Source organism: Hemiselmis andersenii, chromosome 1 (genome assembly GCF_000018645.1).
Source record: "Hemiselmis andersenii chromosome 1, complete sequence; nucleomorph".
NCBI lineage: Eukaryota > Cryptophyceae > Cryptomonadales > Hemiselmidaceae > Hemiselmis > Hemiselmis andersenii.
This window is the reverse complement of record NC_009977.1, coordinates 137,668-151,455: the sequence shown is the minus strand read 5'-3', so window position 1 is coordinate 151,455 and position 13,788 is coordinate 137,668. Positions and strand designations below refer to the sequence as shown.

Below are 13,788 nucleotides of genomic sequence, written 5' to 3'. Positions count from 1 at the left end.
TAACCCGATCTTAGCTCAGTTGGTAGAGCATCTGACTGTAGTAAATAAAGAAATCAGATTGTCGCTAGTTCGAATCTGGCAGATCGGATTTTTTTTTTACCAATTTTTTTTTTACCAAATTCATTAGGTTTAAATTTTTTACTAATTTTTCTTTTATGCCAAATAAAAATTTTTTTATATCTCTTTTTATTTTTTTGAAATAAACTACGTCTAAAGAAGCAATTTTTTTTTTTTCTGCCAATTTCAAAAAATAAATAAATTTTTCCAAGAAATAAAAAAGGTCAAGCCTTTGATCTGATTTTATTTTTTTAAAAACTAAATTTAAAAAAAAAAAAACAATTTTGGTTTTTTTGGTTTCTAAAAAAATTTCCCATTCCTTATCTTCGATTTTTGCAAAAAAATTCAAAATATTTAGGTTTTCATCACTAAATTTTATTTGTTTCTTTTTTTCAAAAGTTTTTCGAAAAAAAAAAGATTCGAAAGATTCGAAAAAATCCAATTTTTTTTTAATTTTTTTTTGTTGGGGAAGATTTTTAATAAAATCACTTTGATCTTCGTTATTTTTTTGGGGTTTTAAAAAATTTTCTTCAAAATTTTCTTCATTTATTTTCCAAATGATTAATTTTTTATCTTGTGAACCAGAAGCTAGAAAATTTCCGTTGCTAGAAATTTTCAAAGTCCAAATAGGACCTAGATGATAATTTTTTAATTCCGATAAGAGTTTATAGTTGTTTTTAGACCAAAAACATATCTTTCCACATCGAGAAGCTGAGAAAATATTTCCGGTTGATTTTTGAAAAATAACCGCTGTTATTGCAGAACCATGATAATTCAAGCTTTTTCGAATTAGTTTATTTTTTAAATCCCAAATTTTTAAAAAATTATCTGCTGATCCGGTTGCAATAAGAGAAAGGTCGCAATGAAGGTCCATTGACATAATCGGTAAAGAATGACCTTGGAGAGAAAAACTAAATTGCAAACTATCGAGTAAAAAAAACAATATTTTTGAAGTTAAGGAACTGATTATAATCAAGTTTTTATTAAAAAAAATTTTTAAACTTAGAATTTGATCTCTTAAATATAAATATTTTGAAATTTTAATTTCATTTAGTTCATAATCCCATATTTTCAGCATACCATCGGCTCCTCCAGAAATTACTTTAAAAAAGTTTTTTAAAAGATCAATTGCCCAAATTGGGCCAATATGGGCTTTTGATTTTGACAATACTAAAATACCTGTTTCAAGATTAAAAAGTTCGATACTTCCTTTTTTGTTTCCCAGGATAATTTGGTTTTTTCCACTTAAATTCATGCAAATTCCGGAAGAAAAAATCGGTATGATTTGGGAACATTTTTGAGAATTCAAAAACCATACATAAATTTTTTTTGCTAATCCATATAAGCTTACTATAAAAAAATCATTCGAAAACCAAATTAATTCTCTCACATCGCTCGGATTTGATTCGATTTTTGTTCGAAAAATTTGGATCAATAAAATTTTATGTTTTTTTTTTGAATTTTTTTTTTTTTGAATTTTGTATAAATCAATAAAATTCGAAAAATAATGAACAATTAGAAAATTATTTTTTCCAAATTTATTTTCCCAGACATCTATCCCTTTTATTTTAGAAACGAAAAAATGAGTAAATTTTTTTAAAAATAATTTGGGTTTTTTTGTGGGATTTTTAATCTTGTGGGATTTAGCTTGAAAACTTGGAGATTTTTTTTTTAAAATAAAAATGTCAACAAAATTATTTTTTCCAAAAACAAATAAGAAGGATTGGTTTTTATTAAGAAATAAATTTGAATTTTTAAAACCAAAAGTAGTACTAATTTTTTTCAATAAATAAAAAGAAAAAAATTTTTTTATTCCGTAAAAAGCTAGGGTTCCTACATCATTAAAAAAAATTAATGAATTTTCTTTCCAAAAAAATTCAATGTTCAAAATTTTATTGAAAGGAGAAGTTAAGGTTTTAAGGCAAAATCCAGTTTTTAGATCCCAAAACCTAATATAATTATCTTCGCCAAAAGATAATAGAAATTTTAATTTTCCAACAACTTTTCGGGTTAAACACAATATATTAATTTTCCCTTGGTGGGCTTTTTTTATTTTAAAAATTCCAATTTTTTTTTTTAAATCCCAAAAAACTAAATTTCCACTTTTGCAAGCTGAAAAAAAATTTTGCCTATGAAAATCAAACTTGAGAGCATTTATTGGAAAAATATGGCCTTTTAGTATAACACACACAATAGAAGATTTTAATATATTCATTTTCCAAATTTGTATCAAACCATTGTCAAAGCCTGCTGCAATTAATATGGTTTTCGACCGAAAAGATTTATTAATTTCGATTTTTAAAATTTTTTTTACTTCTTCTGTTGACTTTTTTAGAATTGCAATAGTCGTTCCCGACCTTAAACTCAAAAGAATTAAAAAATTTTCTTTTGATAAGATAATAATATTTGGAACCGATGTTTTGGGTAAAAAAAGAGCATTGATAGAATCAGAAATTACTCCTAAAGAAAGCTTTAAACAAACCATTTATAAATTTTTTTAAAAAAACACCTTCATTAAAATTTAAATTTCAAAAAAAATTTTTCCTAAGTTATTTAAAATAGCTTTTAATAAAACTATTATAAATTTTTCATTTTTTTCCCCCTGTATAGCTTCTTTCCCCGATTTTTTTGGATTTATTTTTACTTGGTCTCTTTTTTTAACTGAATTATTTAAGTTTTTCCTTTGTTTTTGAATTTCTTTTAAATTTAAAGATGGGTTCCTTGGATCAACAGAAAAAATTTTGGAATTTTTTTCCAAACAATCTAAAATTTTTTCTCGAATTCTCTTTTCGGTATCCGTTCCACCTTGGGAAAATTTTTCCAAATTTGAAAAAGTTTCAAGGTCTGTGGGGAGAAAAAAATTTTTTTTTTTATTCCAATTAAAAAGGGTTTTTTCTCTTTTTTTTATTAATTGGTTTTGAATAGGCTGTTCTTTTTTTAAAAAAAACTTTTTTCTTGTTTTCAGATTCTTTCTAAAAAAATTTTTTTTATTAATTTTAGAATATTTCCAAAAAAGATTGATTTTTTTAGACTTGAGGTTTTTTTTTATAAATTCTTCAGAAATTTTAAAAAAAATTTCTTGATTATCTTCTTTAATTTTTAAATCCAAATTTGAAACTAAAAATTTTCCTTTCAAAAAACTAAAAAAATCCATTATTTTGTTATTTTATTTGTTAAAGTTAGAATAAAATTATTTTACTCTTTTTTTCAGTATTTAGATTTGTTTTTTTTGCAATGTTTTTTTTCATAAATTTTTTTCAAATTTTAAGAAAAAAAGAAACACAAACTTTTTCAACTTACCAAAATATTTTTAACATAGAAAAAAAAAATAAAAAAAAATTTTACAAGGGCATTTTTTCTAAAGTAACCAACTATGATGCTACTAAAATTACAGTACTAGAAGGATTAGAACCTGTTAGAAGGCGGCCTGGAGTTTTTATAGGATCAACAGGAACTAAAGGGCTTCATCATTTAGCTTATGAAATAATTGATAATTCTGTTGATGAAGCTCTTGGAGGATTTTGCGATGATATTTTAATTTCTCTAAATGATAATTCAACACTCACAATTAAAGATAAAGGGAGAGGGATACCAATTGATACTCACCCTGTAACTGGAAAAACAGCTTTGGAAACTGTAATGACAATTCTTCATGCAGGAGGAAAATTTGGAGGAGGAGGCTACAAAGTTTCAGGAGGACTTCATGGAGTGGGGGTAAGTGTAGTAAACGCCTTAAGTGAATTTCTTCATATAAATACCAGACGACTTGAAAAGGGGTGTAGTATGAGATTTGTTAGGGGAAAAACTATCGGTGAAATCAAAGCAAAAAAAAGAAATTTTAACTTTAAAAACAAAAACGGGACTAGCGTAAATTTTAAACCCGATTTTCAAATTTTTTCTTCAACTTTTATCTATGACCCTTTTATTTTGGGGGGAAGATTAAATGAACTTGCTTTTTTAAATTCCAATTTGAAACTAATCCTTCAAGACCGACGAAAAAAAAACATAAACGAGTCAATTTTTGTACATAATGGAGGAATATCAGAATACATTTTTTCTCTTTCAAAAAAAAAAACTCCTCTTCATAAAACCATTTCTATTGAAAAAGAATTAAAAGGAATTAGTGTTCAAGTTGCCTTGCAATGGACAACTGATCATTCTCAAGAAAATATTTTATCTTTTGCAAACAACATCCGGACGATAGAAGGAGGAACTCATCTCGATAGTCTTAAAATTGTAATAACAAGGACTTTAAATTTTTTTGGGAGAAAAACTGGAAAATTCAAAGATAATTTTCGAAATTTAAGTGGAGAATTTATAAGAGAAGGCTTGACTGGAATTATCAGTGTAAAAATTCCCGAACCAGAATTTGAAGGACAAACCAAATCAAAATTAGGTAACCCTGATGTTCGTAGTATTGTAGATACCATTGTTTCAGACTACTTAAAAAATTTTTTCGAAACACAAGGGAAAGATGCGTGCCTTTCCATTTTAGAAAAAGCTATCGAAGCATATCAAGCATCTGAAGCAGCCAAAAAAGCTAGGGAATTGGTTCGAAGAAAATCTGTTCTTGAATTTACCACTCTTCCTGGAAAATTAGCAGATTGTTCATTAAAAGATCCTAATAAATCAGAAATATTTATTGTAGAAGGTGATTCTGCTGGAGGTTCAGCGAAACAAGCAAGGGATCGAATGTTCCAAGCAATTCTTCCCTTGAGGGGAAAAATTATTAATATTGAAAAAACAGATGAAACAAGGATATATAAAAACACTGAAATTCAAGCCTTAATTTCTGCTTTAGGTCTTGGAACTAAAAAAGAAAATTTCGATATAAACCGACTAAGATATAGAAGAATTATTATCATGACAGATGCGGATGTTGATGGAGCTCACATTCGTACCCTTTTATTAACCTTTTTTTATCGATACCAAAAAAAATTAATTGAAAAAGGTCTAGTTTACATTGCATGCCCTCCTTTGTACAAAATCGAAGAAACCGGTAAAAACTTACAAAATTTTAAAAATTATTGCTACTCTGATGCAGAGTTGGAATTTTCGCTTTCAAAGCATATAAAAAAATTGAATGTACAAAGGTTCAAAGGCTTGGGAGAAATGATGCCAGAACAATTATGGGAAACTACAATGGATCCTGAAAAGAGGGTTTTGAAAAGAGTTGAGGTGAGTGATATTGAAAAAGCAAATAAAATTTTCAACGTCTTAATGGGAGATAAAGTATTTGCTCGGAAAGAATTTATTCAAATACATGCGGACAAAATGAATTTAGAAAATATTGACTATTAAATTCTTAATAATTTTGAATAGAAAAATTAAACTCTTTTTTTTTTGGTTTGCGCAATGAATCCAGGACGAATTTGATTTACTGACCGCCAGGCTTGACAACGATTACAACGAAGAAAAATCAACCTCGTTTCGGTGTCTTTCTCTAAAATTGTACAAGAACTCTGACAACTTCCGCATAATACATATTCTTTTATATAATTTCTTAAAATGTTTTCAAAGCCTTTTGGTTGGAATTTTCCTTTTAGCACCAAGGCTCCGCTATCTTGAATAGAAGCTGTGGTTCCCAACTCGGTTGAGATATAAAAAAATAAATGTTCTTTTTCCCTACCCAATTTTTTACAAATTTTTTCAAAATTTAAAAAAATTGTTTTTTTAGTCCCGTCTCGGCCAAGTTTCGGTGGTTCAAGGGTAAGTCTTTGGACTTTTTGATTTGATACAGTGCTTTCTTCTAAACGTTTTATAAAACGGTCTAATAATTCTTCATAATTATAGATAGTAAGAAAATCATTTTTTTTTAATTCTTTTTTTTTATAAAAATTTTGTTCTTTTTTAAAATTTTTTAATGATTTTTCAAAAATACTATCTTGAATCAACATCTTTTAAATTTTAAAAAAACCCAAATGAAAATAAAAATTTAAAAATCAGTTTATATTAATTACTGAAATTTTTTACTCGTTTTTTCTTTAGTCAAGATATAGTAGAGTGACCAGCTTATTTAAAGATTTTGCTTCTCTAGCCGCTTCTAAAACAACAATACTATCATGGAACGCAAAGGAAATTAAATGTTCACACCTGCTTAAAATGTCAGAATTACAGAGACGACTGGCAACATCTAAAGGTAGATCGTCGTTTTCGCTCATTTCAATAACATTTTGTACTTTTTCTAATAAATCTCGAACATCAGGTGGTTGCTTTTTCAAGCTTTGCGGAAGGACCACAGTCAACAAATCTGGTTTTTCCGCTCTCAATGCTCCTCTAATAACTGCGGCGTTGGTTCCACTTACCGCTCCCCCACTAGTAAAAATATGGTTTCCAACAAGGACATTTGCATAGGTTAAAAGCTCCACGATTTGTTGATGTAAAAAGGAAAAATGACGAGTGCCTAAAATGGCAACTTTTCTTGGAGCATTTTGTTGAATGGCAGAAAGTTCTTGAAGAATTGTGTCAAACATCCGATCTCGTTCATCTTCTTTGTTGTTTATTAAAGTTGAAATTGTAGAAGTTTCTTTTTCTTCATAAGATTCTGCTTTTTTATTACAAAGAAGGAAATTTTTTTTATCGGATGCGTAATTTCGTTCAAGAGACCGATCATTGAAATTCTTTTTTCTTATAAAACTCGTATTTTTTCTAATTGGAAGATTTGGATTAAAATATTGGAACGAAAGGTTCATTTGATTTTAAATGGTAAATAAAAAAAATTATTTTTAATTTTTTCTATTAATGCGAGTGTTAAAAAAATTTATTCGCATTTTTTATTAATCATCCTATAAAAATTTTTTTCAAAACACGGTTCGATTTCTATCAAAAATGTATTTTGGTCGTCAAAAAGAGCTCCTAATTTTACCAAATTTTCTTTGATTTTTTGTTTTTTTATTGGATTATTTTGAAATTTTAGTTTTGGAAAACCTCCTACTATTACTGTTCTTATTTGGGACCTAAGGAAAATAATTACTATTTTTTTTTTTTTTTTTGAAGAGAAAGCCAACATTAGATATAAAACCAGATTTTTTATAGTTAAATAAGTAATATTAAAATTCTTTTTATTTTTTATATGGATATAATTAACATGTTCTTCTGAAATATAGATTTTATTACAAATAATTATACGACTCATTTTACTTACGAATTTTTGAATTTTTTGGGTAATTTTTATTCCTTTCTTAATACTTTTAAAATTTTCCAAAGATTGATAAACATTCCAAAATATTTTGGTATGGTTTTTTTTAAAAAATTCAAAAAGTTCGCAATCAGAAAGGCTTTCGAGCGATAGGAAATAGTCACATGCAGAAATTTCAAAAAAATTTATTTCCTGAGAAAATTTTTTCTCAAAAAAAATTTTTTTGAAAGAATTAAATTTTTTAAAGTTAATTCCGAAAAGAAAAGATTCATTTTCAATACAACTTTCTAAAAGTTTTCTTTTGGTTTGTGGTATGTAATACCATGCTTCAGTCGTTTCTTTGATTGATAAACCCAATCTAAAAAAATATTTTGAAATTTTTTTTATTCCGCTTTTTTTCCAAATTTTAAATTTGGTTCCGAAAAAAGGATTTGTGGTCAACGCGTCGAAAAGATTCCAATCTCGAAGAAGAGGAATCGGAAGCTCTTCGATTTTACAGAAAGTATTAGAATAAACGGTTCTAAATTTGAAATATTTTTTGGAAAAACTTTGATTATTCTTTTTATCAAAAAAAAACAATTTTTTTTCAAGCCAGTTAATTTTTTTTTGATTGGTCATAAAATTAATAAAACCAAACAAATAAAATCGATTAATGGTTATTATTTCAAACCAGACGCTTTCAAAAGTTTCTTTTTTAATTTTCTTTAAAAATCTAAAAAAAAACAAAAAACAAGAAACGACTTTATTTTTTTTTGATAAGGTTTTTGTTTTTTTTTCTAAATATTTTTTATTATTTGTAAAAGCTACTGGTTTTTTTTGAGTTAAAACAACAAAAATATTTCTTGAATTGAAATTATTAAAATGGATAAAAGGTGTATCATCAAAAACAAGAATATTTCCGATAAATATTTGTTTTTTTTTAAAAAACTTTTTTAAATTTTTATCTGCTCCAAAATTAATGAAAATAAATTTTTGTTTTTTTTTATACCTAAAAAGGTCCAAATTTAAATTGAAAAACTCATCAAAATTATTAATTGGATTGATCTCAAAAGAAATTAATTCAGATTTAAGAATATCGTTTAATAACCTACAAATTAAAAGCGAATTCCATTTAAGAGTGGAAAAAATTTTAACCGAAAAGTTTTCTGAAAATTTTTTAAAAAATTCAAATTCGAGAAAATTTATCAACATTAAGTTCGATTTTTAAATTTTTTACTTTATTTTTAGAAAATAAAAAATATTTAAAATTTTTCCTATTAATTAAAATAAAAATTTATTTTTTTATTATTTATTTCTAGTATAAATTCCGTAGCGTGTAGAATTTTGAGTATTTTTTAGAATTTTTTTTTCGCAAAGAAAGGAAAGAATTTTCTTTGAAAGGGAAGAGGTGATATGAAATCTTTCTGATAAGTTGGATATAGTTATTATTTTGTTTTTACAAATTTCTTTTAAAATTTTTTCATAAATGTCGTTATCAATTAAAACATAATTATTACTTTTTTCTTTTATTTTGCCTTTGGACCACTTTTTTTTCTTTTGTTGGTTTGCCATTTTTTAAAATATTTTTATAAAAAAAAGACGTAGAATTTTATAAATAAAAAAAAATTTGCCATCAAATTTCAATAATTTTAGAAATGAAAAATTACTCCATTTCTTTTGAAAAAATTTCTTCCCATTTTTTCTTATTTTTATGTACAAAATTTACCCGCCACTTTTTGGATAATGCTCTTTTTGCTAGATATTTAAGTAAAGAAATGAAAAAAACAAAAATCTTAAATAAAAAATATTCTATCATTCTTCAAGGTTTTTTTGGTTTTTTTTTAATTATAAATAAAGTTAACTTAAAAAGAATTAATTCAGCTTTTGAAAAAAAAACCCAAAAGAATTTTTCGAATAAAAAAAATAATTTTTTCGAAACTAAGTTTCCAAATTTTTTTGAAAGAATTTTACTTAATTTTGGTTTTTTAAGTTTTTTGGACTTTTTACTTTATGATCATAAATTTATAATCAAAGAGAAATTTTTTTACCGAAAAGTTTTCTCATTATTATTTTTAAAGTATGAAAAATTTTTAATTAACAAAAAAATTCACAAAAAATTTTTTTTTTATTACACAAATTTTGTTTATTTTAATCAAATGTTAAAACTTTTTTACCATTTTATTTACGATAAAAAAAAAAAAAATGAAACAGGGGTAATAAAAGGTTTTTTAGAAGAGGAATTTTCTAGCCAAATAAATTGGAACAAATTCATGGAAAGAAAAGACCTAAATTTTTTAAAAAAAATTTCCAAAACTCGGTTCAAAAAATTACAAAATTTTTATATAAATAGAAACTGTAGAAAAGACCATAATAAAATCTGTCAAAAAATTAATATTTTACAGAAAATTTTTTTTTTTTTAAATTTCAATTCAAAAAAATGCTTTTTTCATTTTATTCCCTGTATAAAAAAAAATAAAAACCTTAATCAGATTGAAGAATTATTTGAACCAAAAATAATCTTTCGAAAAAAATTAATAAAAATGAAAAAAATAACAGAAAATATTTGCAAAAAAAATGTTTTCCCAAAAATCAAATTAGGCAGGATAAAAAATCTTTTTTTCAACTGGTTTTTTGTTTTAAAAACAATTTTAAAATTTTTTTTTTTGGATTTTTTTTTATTAAATAGATTTCGAGAAAAACGCAAAACGCAAAACGAAAATTCAATTTTTGAAAAAAAAGAAAATAAAATTGATTCACTTCCTGGAAAATTCATAAATAATTTTAACCCGGATCTTTTTGCTTTTTTTTATGAAAGCGTTAAAAAAAATTTTTTTTTTTTAAAAGTTCTAGTTTTAGTTTTTCGAGAAAAGATAGACTTTTTTCGCGGAAAAAAATCTCAAAAAATTATTTTCAATAAATTAGATTTGAATTTTAAAATAATATCTGTTCTTTATATTTTAAAAAAAAATTGCTCACGTAGTGAAAGAAAACAGAAAAAGCTTTTTTTTTTAATTTTTTCAAATTTAAAAAAAATGGTTTTTGTATCAAGTCTTTTTGAAAAAATTATCAAACAACAAAATTATTTTTTACAAAAAGAGGAAACTGTCTTAAAAGAAAAAGGAAAGGAATTAATTAATTCAAAAAAAGAAAAAACTATAAGAATAAAAGTTATTCAGAAAAAACTTTTAAGTTTTAAAAAAAAACTAAACTGTCTTAAGTGGGTAAAAAATGACCAAATTACTGATATTCTTCGAAAAAAAATAAACTGTCCGATAAAAAAATTTCTTCCTAAAGAAGTTGCTTTGATTAACTGTGGACACTTATTTTCTTCTTCTTGTATAAAAGATCTATTAACATCTAGAAATAGAAAATGTCCTTTGTGTAGGAAAAATTTTGGGCCACAAGATATAAAGCCAGTTTTTTTAAATTAACTTTTTAAAACTTTAAAAAAGGAAATTAAAAATTTTCATAGAAAAAAAAATAAATTTTTAAAATTTATCAGGAATTTAATTCCTTGCTTCGGAAAGAAAAAAACCTTAAAAAAAACTTAAATTCAGAAAAAAAAATAAAAGAAATTTTTTTATATATATAAAAAAAGTTGGTAGAAATGTTTTCAGACCAATTTTTAACAAAATTTAATTTCAACTGAACATTCATTGTAGAATTTGATTTTTAAAAGAATTTCTTGACTATCTATTTTTTTAAAAAAAAAATTTTCTTCTTCTTCTCCAAAAAAATGCAAAAAATAAGATAAACCAGAATTAAAATCTTTTAAATAATGAATATATTTTGGGTCCAAGTTTTTTTTCCGGAAATTTATGACATGTGTTTGTTCCAACCCGGAAAAAAATTTGGTCTTTTTTAAAATAGAAAAGCAATTACTAAAAATTAAATTCTTCTTATTCTTCAACAATTTTGAAACTAAAGTCATGGTACTATCAAAAGGTTTAATAAAATTTCTTTTTAAAAAAATAACCTTTGAAACCCTTTTTTTTTCAGAAATAAACCAAGGGTTAAATAAAAAAAAAAAATTTTTTTTTTTTTCTAAAATAATTTTCGTTCTTTTTAAATATTTCAAAAATGTTTTTCCATTTTGAAAAAATGTTTTTGTTTTTGTTGTTGTTTTTGAAATTTTTTTTAAATGACTATGAAATTTCTTTCCTATTAGAAAAGTAGAAATTTCCCTTTCAAAAATTTTTTTTTTTTTTAACGAAAAAAAAATTTTTTTTTTATTAATCATAAAAAAGGAAGGACATACTATAAAAAAACTAAGTTTTTTTCTATCTCTTTTAAAGAATCGATTAAAATAAAAACATAAACAATTAAAAAAAAATTTAAAATTTTTTTTTGTCATATTTACAGCGTTGATATGATTTATAAGGAAAAAATAAGTTATTTTTCTAGAAAAAATGGTTTTTCTTCGATTGTTTTGTGACATGATTTCAAAAAAAAATATGTATTTCTTTTTTATTTTTATAGATTTGGGAAATCTCAAGTCACCAAAATTTGAAGAAAAATTAATTTTATAATATTTTAAAATCTTTGTAAATTTGCTCCACAAAGGGAAAAATAATCTTCATAGGAAGAAAAAAAAAACTTTTTGAATAAAAATTGATAAATTTTGTTTAGAAATAAAGTCTTCATTTTTCTCTCTCCAAATTCCTTTTTTTTAAAAAATTTCCTTTTTTTTTTGTAGAAAGAATAAGATTTATTTATAATAAAAATAGCCAAAATACAATCTTGTATCTGAATTTCATCTCTTGATAAAATTCGGGCATTAGCTTCTGATAATCTTATTATTTTTTCCAAGGTTAAAACAGGCTTTTTTGAAATATAATTGGTAGAAATTTCATAAGAATAGAAAGAAATCAAAAATTTTTCGGCTTTTTTATTAAAATTCAAGTATTTATAAGCTTTTACAAAAAAAAAATAAGACTTTAGATTTCTCTCTTTCCATTTTTTGTAATTTTTATTATTAAAAACTTCCTTTTTCCTAAAATTATTTATCGTTGAAAACCAATGTTTTTTTTCTTTTTTTGAAATTTCAAGGACATTCTTTTTTTTAAAAATTAAATAAATATCAAAGAGTGAAAAAAATTGGACCCAAGATTCTTTTAATCCTTTTGAAGTTTTCTTTTTTTTACTTAAAAAATTCATATCAAACTTTTTAAAATCTAAGTTTTCTTGATTCGAATATATTGACAAAAAAATGGTAGAATTTATTCTCATTTTCCTTCTAATCTTGGAGTTAAAAAAGTTCATAATTAACGGATTTAAGAATGAAAAAAAGGTAATGGGTAAAATTTTCTCATTGATTTGATAGTTGTTAATCGTGATAATTCCAGATGAAAAAAATGTCGAAAAATAACTTATTTGGTTCCATTTTTTTTCATCTCTATTCAAATAAACATTCGAAATTTTTTTTGGGGAAGTTTCGAATGTCAAATCAATATAATCCATCCAAAAATTTTGAATTTTTTTAAAAAATAAAGATGGTCTAAATTCCTTTTGGCTGATTACAAGAGAATTACAAGAATTGTTTTGTTTTTGGGTTTTTTTTAAATTTTGCCGGAAACCACCGATCATGCTTAGAATTGCTAGAAGTTTTGAATAATATGAAAACCTTAAAGTTTTTAAAAAATATTTGAAAAAATTTTTCCTTTCAATAAGACCAGTTCCTTTTATCTTTGAATCCTGCCAAATATTTCGAAAATCAATGACTGAAACTTTTTTTTTTTCTAAAAGCCTCTTCCATGAATTTTTTTTTTTCTTTATCTTTGCATAAATTGCCTCGATTAAAAAATTTGTTTCGAACGAAATTTTTGAAATATCCAAAAAACTATCACATCTTCGTTTTAAAATTCCTAAAATAGAAATGTTTTCCCCTGGAAAAAGCTTGCCAACCATATTATCTGAAAAAACAACATTGAATTCTGAAAATTTTTTTGTTTTTGTTTTTATATTTTGTCGTTTAGGTATAAAAATTTTAGTTTCTTGATAATTAACTAGGGGAAATTTTTCTTTCCATGAATTTTTTAAAATTTTAAATCTTAAATATTTTTTTAATTTGCTTTGAAAATTTTCACTTTTTGACTGGTTTTTTTTTTTCGTAAAACTAAATTTTTCTTTGTTTAATTTTTTTATTAAAGGGGGGCTAATTTCTTGGATTATTCCCTGAATCCAAACCAATTGGTTTAAATTTATAGGTTCTATCAAACTTGGAACGGGAAAAAATGATACCATTTCTTTGTAAGAAAACTTAAATGCAGGAAAAAATTTACTAATCGTAAGCGAACTTTCATCAAAAATTTTTTTAGAATTTTTTAAAATAAAAAACACGAATCGTTTTATCAAAGGTATGATTTTTAAAGGGTTAAGAAAAAATTTTGCAGAAAAAAACCCGTTATTTTTTATAAAATTTTCGATTTTGAAAAATTTTTTTTCTTTTTTTAAATTGAACAAAAAATTTTTTAAATCTGAAAATTGAAAACGTTTGACGAGGAAAAAAATAAACGTTTGAATTATTTCTTTATAAATCATTTGTCTTAAATTTTTTCACAAAAAAACACAACTTCACAAAGGTAAATATAAAATTTAATCAAAGCATAGAAAAA

General features: G+C 24.0%; 10 protein-coding genes and 1 non-coding gene across 11 annotated transcripts; 3 read left to right on the top strand and 8 right to left on the bottom strand.

Annotated features, from left to right (window-relative positions):
- Positions 1 to 4: 4 nt before the first annotated feature.
- HAN_1g131 lies at positions 5 to 88 on the top strand. The gene is given in 2 exon segments: positions 5 to 40; positions 51 to 88. It is a non-coding gene; the product is annotated as a tRNA-Tyr (tRNA).
- HAN_1g130 (hypothetical protein) lies at positions 65 to 2,542 on the bottom strand (the record flags this gene model as incomplete). Its single annotated transcript, XM_001712243.1, has 1 exon — positions 65 to 2,542. One exon carries the CDS (start codon positions 2,540 to 2,542, stop codon positions 65 to 67), a length of 2,478 nt encoding a protein of 825 aa, XP_001712295.1.
- Positions 2,543 to 2,578: 36 nt separating this feature from the next.
- Positions 2,579 to 3,211, bottom strand: HAN_1g129 (hypothetical protein; the record flags this gene model as incomplete). Its single annotated transcript, XM_001712242.1, has 1 exon — positions 2,579 to 3,211. The coding sequence occupies one exon, from the start codon at positions 3,209 to 3,211 to the stop codon at positions 2,579 to 2,581; it is 633 nt and encodes a 210-aa protein (XP_001712294.1).
- Positions 3,212 to 3,291: 80 nt separating this feature from the next.
- On the top strand, positions 3,292 to 5,358 carry HAN_1g128 (gyrB; the record flags this gene model as incomplete). Its single annotated transcript, XM_001712241.1, has 1 exon — positions 3,292 to 5,358. The coding sequence occupies one exon, from the start codon at positions 3,292 to 3,294 to the stop codon at positions 5,356 to 5,358; it is 2,067 nt and encodes a 688-aa protein (XP_001712293.1).
- A 26-nt stretch (positions 5,359 to 5,384) lies between these two features.
- Positions 5,385 to 5,954, bottom strand: HAN_1g127 (eif2B; the record flags this gene model as incomplete). Its single annotated transcript, XM_001712240.1, has 1 exon — positions 5,385 to 5,954. One exon carries the CDS (start codon positions 5,952 to 5,954, stop codon positions 5,385 to 5,387), a length of 570 nt encoding a protein of 189 aa, XP_001712292.1.
- An 87-nt stretch (positions 5,955 to 6,041) lies between these two features.
- Positions 6,042 to 6,749, bottom strand: HAN_1g126 (hypothetical protein; the record flags this gene model as incomplete). The annotated part of the gene is made up of 1 exon (XM_001712239.1): positions 6,042 to 6,749. One exon carries the CDS (start codon positions 6,747 to 6,749, stop codon positions 6,042 to 6,044), a length of 708 nt encoding a protein of 235 aa, XP_001712291.1.
- A 68-nt stretch (positions 6,750 to 6,817) lies between these two features.
- Positions 6,818 to 8,386, bottom strand: HAN_1g125 (hypothetical protein; the record flags this gene model as incomplete). The annotated part of the gene is made up of 1 exon (XM_001712238.1): positions 6,818 to 8,386. One exon carries the CDS (start codon positions 8,384 to 8,386, stop codon positions 6,818 to 6,820), a length of 1,569 nt encoding a protein of 522 aa, XP_001712290.1.
- A 93-nt stretch (positions 8,387 to 8,479) lies between these two features.
- On the bottom strand, positions 8,480 to 8,746 carry HAN_1g124 (rps25; the record flags this gene model as incomplete). Its single annotated transcript, XM_001712237.1, has 1 exon — positions 8,480 to 8,746. The coding sequence occupies one exon, from the start codon at positions 8,744 to 8,746 to the stop codon at positions 8,480 to 8,482; it is 267 nt and encodes an 88-aa protein (XP_001712289.1).
- Positions 8,747 to 8,829: 83 nt separating this feature from the next.
- Positions 8,830 to 10,605, top strand: HAN_1g123 (hypothetical protein; the record flags this gene model as incomplete). The annotated part of the gene is made up of 1 exon (XM_001712236.1): positions 8,830 to 10,605. One exon carries the CDS (start codon positions 8,830 to 8,832, stop codon positions 10,603 to 10,605), a length of 1,776 nt encoding a protein of 591 aa, XP_001712288.1.
- A 194-nt stretch (positions 10,606 to 10,799) lies between these two features.
- Positions 10,800 to 11,612, bottom strand: HAN_1g122 (hypothetical protein; the record flags this gene model as incomplete). The annotated part of the gene is made up of 1 exon (XM_001712235.1): positions 10,800 to 11,612. The coding sequence occupies one exon, from the start codon at positions 11,610 to 11,612 to the stop codon at positions 10,800 to 10,802; it is 813 nt and encodes a 270-aa protein (XP_001712287.1).
- Positions 11,613 to 11,707: 95 nt separating this feature from the next.
- On the bottom strand, positions 11,708 to 13,714 carry HAN_1g121 (hypothetical protein; the record flags this gene model as incomplete). Its single annotated transcript, XM_001712234.1, has 1 exon — positions 11,708 to 13,714. One exon carries the CDS (start codon positions 13,712 to 13,714, stop codon positions 11,708 to 11,710), a length of 2,007 nt encoding a protein of 668 aa, XP_001712286.1.
- Between the last annotated feature and the right edge of the window lie 74 nt (positions 13,715 to 13,788).